This window comes from Battus philenor, unplaced genomic scaffold, assembly GCF_028537555.1.
Source record: "Battus philenor isolate CCGP_79_NKW_IND1 unplaced genomic scaffold, ilBatPhil1.0.hap1 SCAF_11, whole genome shotgun sequence".
Lineage (NCBI taxonomy): Eukaryota > Metazoa > Arthropoda > Insecta > Lepidoptera > Papilionidae > Battus > Battus philenor.
Genome location: NW_027181673.1, coordinates 6221671 through 6234994, shown reverse-complemented (window position 1 = coordinate 6234994; position 13324 = coordinate 6221671). Strand labels below are relative to the sequence as shown.

At 30.4% G+C, this 13324-nt stretch overlaps 2 protein-coding genes across 4 annotated transcripts in view; one reads left to right on the top strand and one right to left on the bottom strand.

Annotated features, from left to right (window-relative positions):
* The window catches only part of RpS19a (Ribosomal protein S19a), a 51210-nt gene extending 40785 nt beyond the window's left edge, over positions 1 to 10425 (bottom strand). Inside the window, exons 1-8 of one of the 3 annotated variants that reach the window (XM_068773212.1) lie at positions 10340 to 10425; positions 9724 to 9794; positions 8122 to 8331; positions 7186 to 7362; positions 5996 to 6299; positions 5303 to 5557; positions 3917 to 4078; positions 3137 to 3382 (exon numbers count right to left, since the gene is read on the bottom strand). In XM_068773212.1, coding sequence (XP_068629313.1) covers positions 3137 to 3382; positions 3917 to 4078; positions 5303 to 5557; positions 5996 to 6299; positions 7186 to 7362; positions 8122 to 8331; positions 9724 to 9794 — 1425 coding nt within the window. In that variant the 5' untranslated portion in view covers positions 10340 to 10425. Of the gene's footprint in view, positions 1 to 3136; positions 3383 to 3916; positions 4079 to 5302; positions 5558 to 5995; positions 6300 to 7152; positions 7363 to 8121; positions 8332 to 9723; positions 9795 to 10248 lie in introns of those variants that run through there. The other 2 variants (XM_068773195.1, XM_068773203.1) reach the window with 2 other exon arrangements.
* Positions 10426 to 11076: 651 nt separating this feature from the next.
* On the top strand, positions 11077 to 13278 carry lin-52 (DREAM core complex component lin-52). Its single transcript, XM_068773918.1, has 4 exons — positions 11077 to 11143; positions 11285 to 11383; positions 11636 to 11731; positions 12099 to 13278. Exons 1-4 carry the CDS (start codon positions 11110 to 11112, stop codon positions 12239 to 12241), a joined length of 372 nt encoding a protein of 123 aa, XP_068630019.1. The 5' UTR covers positions 11077 to 11109; the 3' UTR covers positions 12242 to 13278.
* The last annotated feature ends 46 nt before the right edge of the window (positions 13279 to 13324 follow it).

Below are 13324 nucleotides of genomic sequence, written 5' to 3'. Positions count from 1 at the left end.
TTTTTCTTCGCTAAACTTTTCGCGGGAAAAGTTAGAACATTAAGGATTACATAGAAATGTTTTAATTAGATTAGTCTAAATACAAGTGTTTTGCCAAATAGCTCGTTTAATAATTCAAAAGAAATATTATTATAGACCTACCTTTTCTAATCTACACCGTAACATTACACAGTATATTGTGCACAGTCTCTTTTTACTTATCGTAATCTCGTCGATGAGTGTAATTTCATGTAAAGTTCCACAAGGCACGGATCCAAGTTCTTAAGTATCAAAGCCGAGCTCTAGTATCGATCAGCTCAAAGAGGAAGCCCGTCCGCGTTTTAATAATTATCCGTATGAAACTACAATAAATACGCACTGCAATTACATTTTCAATGCAATGATGCAGTTCAAATGAACAATCACGGCTACTCATTTCGACAAAATATTAACATAGCAATAGGTCTCGATCCCTAATTCGGGCTTCATTGGTCACACGCTATGCTCGGGATTTTTTTATGAGATTGCATCAGGAATGAGGAGATCCTTAGACAAACGAATGAACTGAAACAGGCTAGAGGATTGGCGTGTTGAAACTGGGAGCAATGGGCCGCTATGGCTTTAAGGTTCTACTGTGAAAACCACAGACCGGCAAGCACAGTTCAAAACTTCATCCCATAAAATTACAGACAACTTTGTTAAAGTCGTTGGAAGCCTTTGGATGATTTTACTTTCAATAGGCCCTGCTGGAAATCATTCAATTCAGCCAATCATTCTACCCAGCCATGGACGTCTACAGATGTAATGTTGATGATGATGAACGATACAAAGAGCACTTGTATATGCAACAGCTGGACACAGGAGGAGGCCTATATCCAGCGGTAGACAATAGATAGTTAATTATTACACAATAAACCCACGCGAAGTATGCAGAGACGCAGAATATTACCGCATCACAGAAATGTAGTTTCTTAAATGGTCAACCTAAAACCCTGAGTGTCTAGAAAACCATAGAAACCATTTTCAGAATTCTTATTAGTTATTCTCAGTAAGTAACGCATTACGAACTAACGTAAAACTTATTTTAAGCTGACGATTGTAAATGATTGTAATGATCTCATGTTACAAAGCTATTTAGACTTTGACATATAATTCTTTGACATACCATGAGTATAACATACTAAAAGTCTGACGATCGTCGTCGTAATTTAGTCGCTATTAGCGATTTGTTCGTTTATATTTAAAAAAAAAAACAATAACAAAGGAGAAGGTAGATAGGAGAAGAACAATATTATCGGTTAAAAGATAATTTGTCCTGTACTGATATTGAATGTCGCTGATATTTTGATAACGTAATTAGATTACGCACGCGTGTTTTGCGACTATTAATATACGGCTTCATCGTAAATAGAATTATTAGGTGTTGTTTGTATCCCCCACCTCCTACCCTTATAACCATATTCCGGTCAACCTTTATGAAAGAGAATCTAATGGGGATTATGGTCGTTACAAATAGGTTCATTATATTACGAAAAATAATGACAGAAGAGTACAGAAATAAAAGAAAAGGAAATGAAAAAATTAATAAAGAGTATCAAATAGAGGGCCATAAAAAATAGTTTCATGAGAGCTATTTCGGTAAATAAAGGAAAAGGAAAGTTCTACTTGTCCGTTTTATTTCCCTATATATATTTTAATATGGAAAACTAAAGGATATTCAACCATTCGTGTGCCACAACATAGCGCCTGTCAGTGTCGGGAACGAATTTTTTTAAATGATAAATAAAATTTATTGTTAATGATACTGTGGTCTGTAATGTATCCAGAGCAAGCGAATTTAAACAGTATTTTAATGTAGCCTACTTTATTTCGGGCAGATCTCACCGAGACCAGAGTTCAGACAGATATGTCTATAGGCAGTCGACAGGTTAAGTGCAATTCAAACGTAAGTTCGTTTTGTACAGAGTGGCCGTGCGAAAATATTTGTGTAGAACCAAAAGTTTTTGCAGGTATCATCGTCATCATGTACGACGACTAGATAGGTCTACCATATCGATTTCAAAGATAATAATATTTCTTTGCATTTTTCATAAACTCTCCTTCGAACGATTTATTTTTTCGTGTTCTTTCAATCAATTCGCATCGATAACAGCCTACCACAGATTTCTCCAACGGTAGAAAAATGCACATACTCGAATTTTATCGGTTTAAAAGCAATTATAACTACAATGTCTAAAAAATATAGCTACATAACTTTATTATAAAATTAAAATCAACATTAAAAACTTATTAATCGCCATATCATATCTAAATTAGTAAATAATAGATAACAGTATAAAGAACTATTATCGAAGTCTCTACTTATGAACAAAGAGGTGTAGTTTAAAATGGAAGCGGAGACTGACGTGTTTGGCCACGACCTTCTGTCACAAAGTAACGGCCAAAAAGAAAACTTATATTCAATTTATGGACTAAACAAACTTTTATTAAAACACAAACAGAATAATTTAAATATAGAACTCAAATACCTAACAGACAAATCGTTTGTAAAGGAACATTCTAGACGCCAAGTGCAGGGCAATTTCGCTCCGCATTATTCACTTGACAAAGCACTTCCTCGCCGGGAGTGAATTTAGTAAGGATTGTTCAACACTGTCCGTGATATATATTACAGTCGAATCATACGACTATCGTTCATCATTGTACTAAATAAAACTATAAAACTCATTTCTTTCCATTATTTCAATTGTAAAATTAAATATACTAGTTGATTAAGTTATAGATATAAATGTCTTAAGGTGTGAATAATAAATAAATTAACGATAATACAGTAGGATAAGTGTTTTCAAGATTCACAATACTACATGTGTGTACTGCCTGAAGTTATTAAAAGTGATGCCTTTTTACAGGTTGATAGGAAATGCATATATACATTATTATGTTTATTACATTTATCTTCTGAATTATAAAAATCATATAAAGCCAGAAAAGGCACCTTTGAGAGACCATAGAATAAATTTTTAGTAATTAAAAAATTATAAACTTTATGTGAGCTAGTTTAAAAACAAGGTTATGAGGTTTATGTACACCACCTAAAACAACAGCTCTAAGATGAGCTTAATGAAATAAAATAAGAAATAATTGGATAATTACTTACATCCTTCTGTTTAGTAGCAAACATGTAATCTCCCTTTATCTGAAATTCCTTGGCATCAGAAAATAGTACTTCACCATTTGTCATGTTCTCGGGATCATTAAAACTCAGCACAGTGCTACTGCGGTTAGGTTCCCATCTCTCTACATAGAAGACTTTCGAGAATCCAGGACCCGAAGACCAGAAAAATGTCTTCACAAAGCTTTGTATAAGAGTAAAAGTCTTGCCTCCATTAAAAGTCATGTAGAGCTGGAAAATACACTCTTATTTAATTGGTCTGTTTACTGATTTTATAGGAGTATATGAGATATCTAAATAAATCTTAACTAAAGACAAACCATAGTTGAGGAGTAGAGTAGGAAGGTGTTCTATTCTGATAGGAAACATTGTTGTGTGAAATAAATGGAGTGGCTATTCCATAAGGAATGTTTGTTTTCAAAGAACAGATTCAACTTAAATCTAAGCTAGTTAGCCTTATTACTTTTATAGCTTTATCTGACACCAGCTTGCAGAAGTGAATTTCACAAAATATTCTTATATTGATAAAATTAAAAGCTATTTATACACATGCGGGAATAATACCATTAATGGTTTCGACAGCCGCTATAAATGTCCCATTGTTGAAACGAGTTACTTGAGATCCTTCGTCTGTTCTAGGGGGCTATTAAAAGCGAGTTGCATGTGAACAAGACAATTGTGGTTGAAGTGGTCGGTCACGACGCAAGGTTGGTCAACTGAAGTAGCAGCTATATCAAAATACATAGTAAACACTACAACACTTACCATTCTATTTTGTACAACTTTGTCCAAGACTACAAATCTCTTAGGGTTATCTTCATCAAAAACTAACTCACTGGGTTGGAAAGTGAGATCTGATCTGTGTATATTTTGTCCGTTATCATCAGTGTAATACAATCTTTTGTTAGTTGAATCCACAAAAACACACTAAAACAAAGATATAGTTATATTGACATTTTAATTTTTTTTTCAATTATTATCACTATCAACAAAACAACACTCAAAGTGTGGTTTCATATTTTTTTCCTGAATCATTGAACCTCTGCAAATTTTCTTGAACCTCTACTAATAATGACTATAAAACATTTTTATAGTAATTAATTGCAGAGATTTACCTGTTAATGTGTAATATTTCTTTCCTTGAATAATTTAAAACAAAGGAAATTAAATTAACTTTACAATGAGAAATCAACCTTAAAACAGTTAATTTAACCATGAAGTTTCATCAAAAAATAAATATGATTAATAAATGAAGTTCTGTTCAGATAAAACCATTTCATAGGATTTTCAAGCAGTTTTGTTAAAATTATTAAAAGAAACTCAAAATAATGTATTTCAAAATTTTATTCAGAAATTAGATTTTTAAATGCATATTTACTAAAACTTTAATAATTGGCTCGTTATAAGAAGCACCTTTGTATAGATATAATCCCAGGATGCAAAAAAGTAACTGAAATGGGTAACCACAGTTGCTAATGTCAGTGAGATGACAAACTACGCACACCTACTTGCACATACTTTGTTCACACCATGTAAAGTATTGGTGGCCAACTCCATGCCCTAAGTGCAAATGCTGATCTATAATGCAGGAGCATTTCAAATTTTAATTACTTCTTACTTTTATATCTACCATTTAGCAAATATATGTAGATATATCAGTCATTCCTTAACCGCTCTTTTTGCAAGACCTGCACTGGTTTATATGGGTGCAAGTTCATGAAATCTACTTTTAGTCATTTTTAAAACATGCAAAATTTTGGTCAAGTTGTATACCTATAAACTGGCTAGGTACATATTCAAAATATGAATCTTTTAATAAAGTCCTGTTAACCAGCTTTAGTAAGAGGATTTCCATTAAATCAGTTCTTAGCTAACAAAAGGAATATATAGTATACAGAAATAGTGATACAATGAAATTTTATCACAAAAATTATTAACACAAAAGAGAGATGAACAGAGAAGGTTCAACCAGTGGACATTTCAATCTGTAAGGAAATTTTGTCTTTATCAATCACCAAATTTTATGTTATCTAAACCAAAGTAAGAAAATATAAATGACATTCAGTTGTGTTCAGTTGTATAACACTTAAATCAATAATCTTGTACAAACATTGATAACAATAAATTGATCAACTGAAATAGAATACTTACAAATTCCGGATGTTTAGGATGGTTAAAGAATTTATCAAGTTGAGCATATCCACTGTTGGGGGTGTCATCCAGACGGAAGCTCTCAGTTTTATTAACAAAAGTCTGTCCATAGTCATATGAAATAAATAGTGCTGATGGTGAAAGGGTTTCCTTGCTTCTTGGGACGAAGTCCCTTGCTAAACAAATAATAACCTTAGAACCTTCGCCCACCCAATGCACCATCAATTGTTGGTGACTGTCATTCAGATGAGTTGTCTGTTATCAAAGAGAAATCTTATTTCATTATGGTATTGGTTTCAATTTACACAAAATTTACATGAGATCAATTGATATCATAAGTGAAAAATACTTTCATTAACTAATAAATAAAAAAAACATTTTTTTAATATAAATAACAAAATAATTAAATTTAGGAGTTCCGAACAATAAACTAATGTTTACAATAAATTTCTATTTATAAATTAACAAAGTATTTTTATTAACAATATTCAGCACAAGTAACAGGTCATTAAATAATTCAAAAGAAAGAAACTTGACATTTACTTATATATATGATAAGAAATAGAAGAAAGGATGACACAACAATACAATTTCTAAATGTAATAAATCACTGTCATTGTTTGGCGACGATAGAGGCAAAATAACAAAAGGGGAGAGTGAACGTGAATGGTTAATAAGGAAACGAAACATTACCCATGTACTTATATTTTTCTCTAGAGGCGGTGTTGCGGAGGTCGTAGCCACATCGCGTTTTTTTCTTTCGAAATGCGAACCCTGCTCTTCTGCATCGAATTTGTTTATAACAGTTAATTTTTCAGAACCTTGATCTTGTGCCACGTACAATGATTTACTTTCAATTGCATACTGGTCTAAAGAAACAACGTATGAAATAAAACACAGAAATGTTAAGAAACTAATGCGTTGTCTTAAAGCCGTAAACATTTTGTCATCACTGCGATTATAAATCCATCCGATCATATGCGCAATTTGAACAAAACTGCGCTGTAATAGTAAAAACACAATGATGTTTGACAGAACAATTTGACACTGACAATTTGACTTGACAACTAATCGAATATAAAAATAACTTCACTTTTGATTTGACTGAATTTTTTTGGAATTATAAATAATTTATTTTTTACTTCCTATATAATTTAGCAGTAATTTAACTATTATTTAAATATTTTAAATTGTAAAACAATACTCTACAATTTTACAATAATAACTTTTTATAATCTATTGAGATAGGTACAAATGAGAATTTTGATTTGATAAAAAATTATAGTGACCGTGATAGTATAAAAATCTATCTAGATTTCCACGAAGAAACTCTTTTTGTATTTTATGCCCATACTAGAAATATGGGCCAAACCTCAGAATAGATAGTTTATTTTCCGGCAAATGAGCATCAAAACCTCCCCTTGTGTGTAACTCAGAAATATTTTACATAAAATAATATTTTCCTTTTAGAATACTATAGGCTAGCAATTTCAAGCAATACAGTCTGCAGGGAAAGACAGCAAACAACTATTTTTCATATGTAGTAAACCTAATTTCAAGAAAGCTTTTTCCTACTATATTACAATTGCGTTATTTCTTAAACCGTTGATTTTTAGATAATATGTATCCTACAGCAGTAAATGTAAGTTTTCATTACTTTACCAGATGGTACAACTGTGATGTTAGAAAGTTGTGTAAATCCTGCACGGCATCACATTAGCCACCATTATGTTAAGACAACTGAAATAGTACTCATAAACTAGTTTGGTAGAAATGGCAAAGAACATTCCCTACATCAACAAAACTTTTCAAACAATTTGTTTTTGGAAATATGAAATAACTACATCCAATTACTTTTTAATTTTTATTAGTCATAAAATTACAATACAATCACACTCTGCTTAGCTTGCTGCTTGGCTTTTTGGCGGACTTGAGCAGCGATTCTGTCAAGATCACGTCTACCCTGGAAAGTGAGTATGCGACCACCATCTGGAACTTTCTCAACAAGCTTTAGTGCTTCAAGTGCCTGCAAAGCCTTTCTTGCAATGCTGCCAGATGACCTGTAACAACATATATTTTATGTTAAGTTTGAAAAATATTTATACCCATGAGATTATATTCAGATTAAATAATATGCACCACTATATTTGTATACATTATAGTTGTATAAGCACAAATTAACCAGTATATCATTTTAATATAATATACAGCTGCATTTACACTGTCAGACATTGCCCTACAAACACAAGAACAAAGTGCTTTTTTTTAACATTCTATGAATATTAGTCTATGTAATATTAAGCAAATAGGTAATTTCAATGATTAATTAGATAAAGGAAAATACTTATGTTAAAAACAAACCTAACCTACATTTATAATTACTTACATTAAAAGGCTTATCACATTGATAATGCAACTGATCAGTATAAGACAGGACTTTTTGGATATCAGAATAACCTTTCTTGTGAAATATGAATCTGCTCATATATAAGTTCACATTGCTTTACCTCACATATATACTTCTTTTTCAAACTATGAGTTGCATCTTAAGTTAATTCAAATTTGCATTTATGTATGTGGGTAAGCCAATAAATATATAACTTTAAATGATGAAAAAATATGTCTTGTTCAAACTTGAATACAAAAACCACCTTATTAGCAGTGCTAACTAGCAGATTGCTATAAAGAATAGGTTTTTAAGTTAACAATCAAAATATACCTAATCCATTATACATATACCCATTAAAAAACTAATTGCATCCATTTGATTCCATGTTATACTACTCATATTTATGGCAAGAATTAGAAAGGTTTATTACCTGCAGAAGTGGGAAGGTGTAACTCCATTACGTTTACGACCACCAAAAATTTTGGTAACAGTCTTCACTCCAACTGGTGAGCGGATGTAGATATGACGGAGAACAGCTGCGCAGCGAACATAGAACCAGTCAGGATCATAAGGAGCCAGTTCTTTGAAACGGCCCGTCTTCACCAGGTCCATATGCTCGGGAACCTTGACTTTGCCCGACCTAAAATGCACACATAATAAATGTAAAATAAATATTTTGAATAAATTATTTTTTTACTAACTGTAGCAAAATCAACTTATATTGTACTCTACAGAATACTAAATAAAAAATAGTAAAAACTTAAGAAATGCTTGAATCTTGAATAGAAGGATGACTCCTTATAGAACTTAGAATGAAGACCAAACTATCCACAATTTGCTTGTGTAAAATACTCAATCACTTTGGTAACATTGCAAGGAATTAGTAATAGTTGTTAGCAATATGGAGGTTAAAAGGGCCAGTGGACAGTCATCTACTCGCTGGTCTGACACAATTTTAAAAGAATGCTATACCATGAATGGCACCTTAAAATCTTTACAAAATAGAATGGCCTGGAAAAATGTTGTAGCAGAAACTGACATACTTGGCCATAGACATGAGGAAGTAATGATGAAGTAAAGGATTACATGTAGTTTCATAAATAATAGACAGGATTTTTTACATTAAACAAAAATATATAAAGGTGTTTTAGTAATATTTTAAAATGGATTGTTGATTTAAATAGATTGAATATATTTTATTTGTGTGACAGTTTCATATTAATACTACCTTACATTCTAAAAAAGAAAAGAACTGTAGAAAACATCCCAAGTGAAAAAGTAAAGATGCACATTTAGGGCTCTATATAAATTGTATTAACACTTCCTAATATTAGTGAGCTCAAGTTACTAAATGTAATAATTAACTACATCATTTGATGATTAATGCTGGCAATTTATTTATTATTATTAGCTTATGTCTTTTATCTTGTGACAGAAAAGTTAATTAAAATTTCTGGTAATGGAGAAATGACTTTTCTATAGCCATGATCCTTTTCAAAAATTCTTATTGTAGATCCACTTTTCTTTAATAATTTGCTATAAAAATAATTCAGTTATGTTAAGATTTAAATACATCAAAAAATAAATATATAATTTCTTTCAGTAAACCTTACAGATATATCTACTATCTTGGCAGGTTTTCACAGTCAAATGACACAAGCTTTAATCTAACCAACCCGTCCCAAAACAACTCTACTGACCTCCATGTCCAGATCTGTCTACTGATAGCCCTGTATGTTAAACTATTAATAAGTCAATGAAACTAAATTTATGATACTCTTACATAGATCATACAAGTTACTATTAGTAATTTTGATTAGCATTAGGAAAAAGTGGGAAACCGGGAAACTTTGTTTCTGTCTTTCAAATAGCACCTTCCAGATACAACAGATTTTTTTTGTATTAAAATCTTTAACAGACTTGGTAGCCAAATCGACCCAAAAGTAACATTTTACTTTTCGCACTGCAACACATTTAATAATAGCTACTTCAAAACTAAAATCTTTGGAAATATACACTTTTATTTACTTACTTCTTCAAATGGGCTGCTACGGTCTTGACGACTTTGTCTTGTTCGACATCCTTTAGTGTCACGGAACGCATCTGAAATTTTAAAATAAAAAATTAAACGAAAAGCAGAACATAAAACAATATTAAAAACAGCACGCTGTTATTAATAACGTTTAAATGTTCACCATCGAGTAAAATTATTTTAAATATTCGTCATGGTTAAAAATAGTTGTAATACTTTAATATTTGTCAAAATTCTTAAAATAATAGTGTGGTTTTTTACATGTTCACGTTCTGAATAGGTTAGGTTAAAAGATTGTGACACATGACGAGTTTGTTTATATTTATTACTTCAATTTGATAATAATTTGAGTGTTTTAACTAAAGTATTTAATTTTACCCTCTTGTATAAAAAACGTATAGCAATTTACTAAAATTTCCTGTGTACTTAATGCCTCGGAGATTGAAGGAGCATGAAGCCTCTTTTGACAACAGTAATGTTAAGAAAAGGTTGAAAATTAAACTACTGTAACGTAAAAGATATTACCTTGAGTAACAACAATCACTAATTTGCACCGAAACTTTAAAAATCACTAATATACTTTCCAAAAACCATGCGGTAAAACAACGACACTCACCTTGCCTAGTGTTGGCAACCGGAAGAAAGAAAGAGAAAAAAATACAGTGTTGACATTATGTAAGGTCCACTATATATTTAAGGCCGGAAACCAAAATAATGTAATTTCCTAGAGTAAATTCAATGCTTTGAATTTACAGCATTGTTAAAAATAATTGCCTTAACTTTATGTTAAATTAATTAATTTAATCAATCCAAGAATTAATTAATTCAAGCAAGATATTTCTATAATTACTGCTTTGTTAAATTTATAATTGTTAGTGATAAATTAAGACTTTAGTAGTATTCACATAGTTGAATAAAAATTAGTTAAATTTTAAAACTGATTGTTACATTAACCATTTTCCAAAACAGAATGTTTACATATGTGTTGTTAAATAATGAACTGTTAATAATAATAGTTTTTTTTTCAGAGATTTCCAATACTAAGTAAGATATTCTGTCAGCAGATATTATATAACAGATATTTATAGCAGGTATTCAAAAATTTTTATCTTTTTCGTGCATTTTATAAAAAATGAATTATTAAGGTTGTATGATGAAACAGAACACCAAATGGGGGGTACAGTTGAAGTGTTTTGAAAATTTTGTAATTATTAGTTTTCCTATTTGACGATATTGATTTTTTAAATTTTTCCTAAACATAAATTACCTTTTTCTAAAATATTTTTCTTTAATATCATGGAGAAGCTGAAAAGTTTTTTCATCGATTTGTCTATGCTCAGTTAAGAAAACATACTCTGTCTTTGTTTTTGTGTCATATACTGGAAAATGGCCGCGAAACATAATTCTATTGTGAACGATGGTAAATTATAGTTACATCACGATTTAATTGTAGCTTTAAGTTAATAAAACTTGTAACCCTTGTCAATATAATTAAAGTTTACTTGCAATTTTAAGTATTGTAATGTAATGTGAGCGTCCTCATTAAGGTGGTTTATTTCAGGGCAAGCAACTGAGGATATTCCTTTGACATCATTAGAAGAAAGTCTTCTTAGTTTAGAAAAGCTTGATCGTGCGTCACCGGAGCTATGGCCAGAGCAAAGTAAGTAAATGTTGTTTAATGTTTCTATTTTATATTTCATTTAGCTTTGAACACTAAAAATTTCAAAATTCCCCGCGATTTACGTTTCATTTCTAATGTTGTCATCCCGTCCTCCATTACATCCATGCATTAATTTTCAACGTATCAGTTATAACGTCTGTATTTTAAACATTGAATTTAAAATGGGTGATGGTAACAGTAATTTTTCTAATTCAGACGAAAGCTCGCAACGTTCAAACGATTCTTTTACAGTTCCCGGAGTTTCTGAGTTTGCGAACTTGCAGAATGCAAACCAATCACCTCCGTCTTGGAAAGGTCTTACCAAAGATGATTACAGCTATTTGCAGCGTAAGTTATTATCTTAATTATTTCATTTACCGTCATTTATCGGATTTATTGCAATATCTCAATTCATTGCGACAATAGTCATTAAATTGTTATTTTTTCCGAACAGTGATGTATATGAGTTACATATGTATTTACTTGGACATTTGATTAATTTTTTTCAAATTGAATTTTATTAAACAGATTTGACTTCATGGCTATCTTAAAGCATCATAAACCCTTACCTGTTAATTTCCTTGAGTTCATAAATATTGCAGTAAAATGTAGTTAGTATTAAATTTTACAACTTAACCTTTCTATTATTAGTTTTTAAACATTTAATAAAAATTATATTTTAATGTCTTAAAAAATATTTTTTATATATTTTAAGAGCTCGGAACATTATCCACCAGTGGACTAATAATGGAAGTAAAAAGACTCCATGATCTTGCATATCAACTTGGACTTGAAGAAGCTAAAGAAATGACAAGGGGAAAGTATTTAAATATATTCTCATCTAGGAGGCAAAGGTAATGATGTCGTATTTTAAGAAATGTGAACTGAAGCTATCTATTATTATTGTTATGGGTCGGAAAATACTTGTTCCATTTTTATTATATTTTAAGAAAGTATAGTTATATAGTAAATTGTATTAGCTGCTGTATTGTAGTTACATTGAATTATATTAACTAACAAACATATCTAAACTTAAAAAAAATCTCTTTGCAGTAAAGAAAATTTTATGTTACATGTGTTAAGTGTAAATTATGTAAACTGTGACAAAAAAATACATCCATGTGCTGTTTACCTATAAAAAATTTAAAATTGTCTTTATATTGGTAACTGTTACTTTGTTTATGTAAGAATAAAACTTAATGGTTCAAATCGGTATTAATTCTCTCAAGTGTAGTTATATTGTGATAGAACAGCATTCTCAAATTACATTTTTAATTGAAAATTATCAGAGAATTCCTAATTTTTTTACATGTGATACTTTTACTCATTTATTTTTAGCATAGCACTTTTTATCGTCTTGCACTGTTTCTCAAAGGGTTCAAACAGTCTTATTAATTAATTTAAGCCAAAATTGAGTGATAGCTCCTAGAAAAACAATTTAAAATAATCTATTTTAACCTTGTTATATTGCTATTTTAACACCTAGTGTTCATTGTAATATTAATTTTGTTAAACTAAATGTTTAATAAAAAGTACTCCTTCAAAATCAGTCCAAAAACTTTGTCTGCTCTACAGTAACAGGTATAAAAGAAATTAGAAAGTAAAGACTTGTACTCATAGTCATAGAATGAACATCTCTTGCATTCATTGACATTTCATTACTTTGATAATTTAAAAAACGTGACTTAAGCCTATCTCTATGGTTATGCACCTGCCCCGTAAACCAATTTTGGCTTAACTTATGAAACATCTGTATATACTGATCCAAGAATTTTCTTCTTTCACTTGATATTTAAGTAAGGCATTCATCCTACACTAGAAAATCTATGTATGGTTGTGTAAATATTATAATAAACTGTTTTAATATGTTGTTTTAGTTTTAGTTGGAAAAGAATTAAAATTTTAATCTTAACAGTGTTTTATTTTAATCAAGTGATCTTT

What these genes read in the sequence shown, in the direction of transcription:
- lin-52 (XM_068773918.1), top strand. Translation starts at nt 11,110, where the DNA reads ATGGCCGCGAAACATAATTCTATTGTGAACGATG. An exon ending in GGAGCTATGGCCAGAGCAAA is followed by an intron (nt 11,384 to 11,635) that starts GTAAGTAAATGT and finishes ATTCTTTTACAG; the next exon opens with TTCCCGGAGTTTCTGAGTTT. An exon ending in TGATTACAGCTATTTGCAGC is followed by an intron (nt 11,732 to 12,098) that starts GTAAGTTATTAT and finishes ATATATTTTAAG; the next exon opens with AGCTCGGAACATTATCCACC.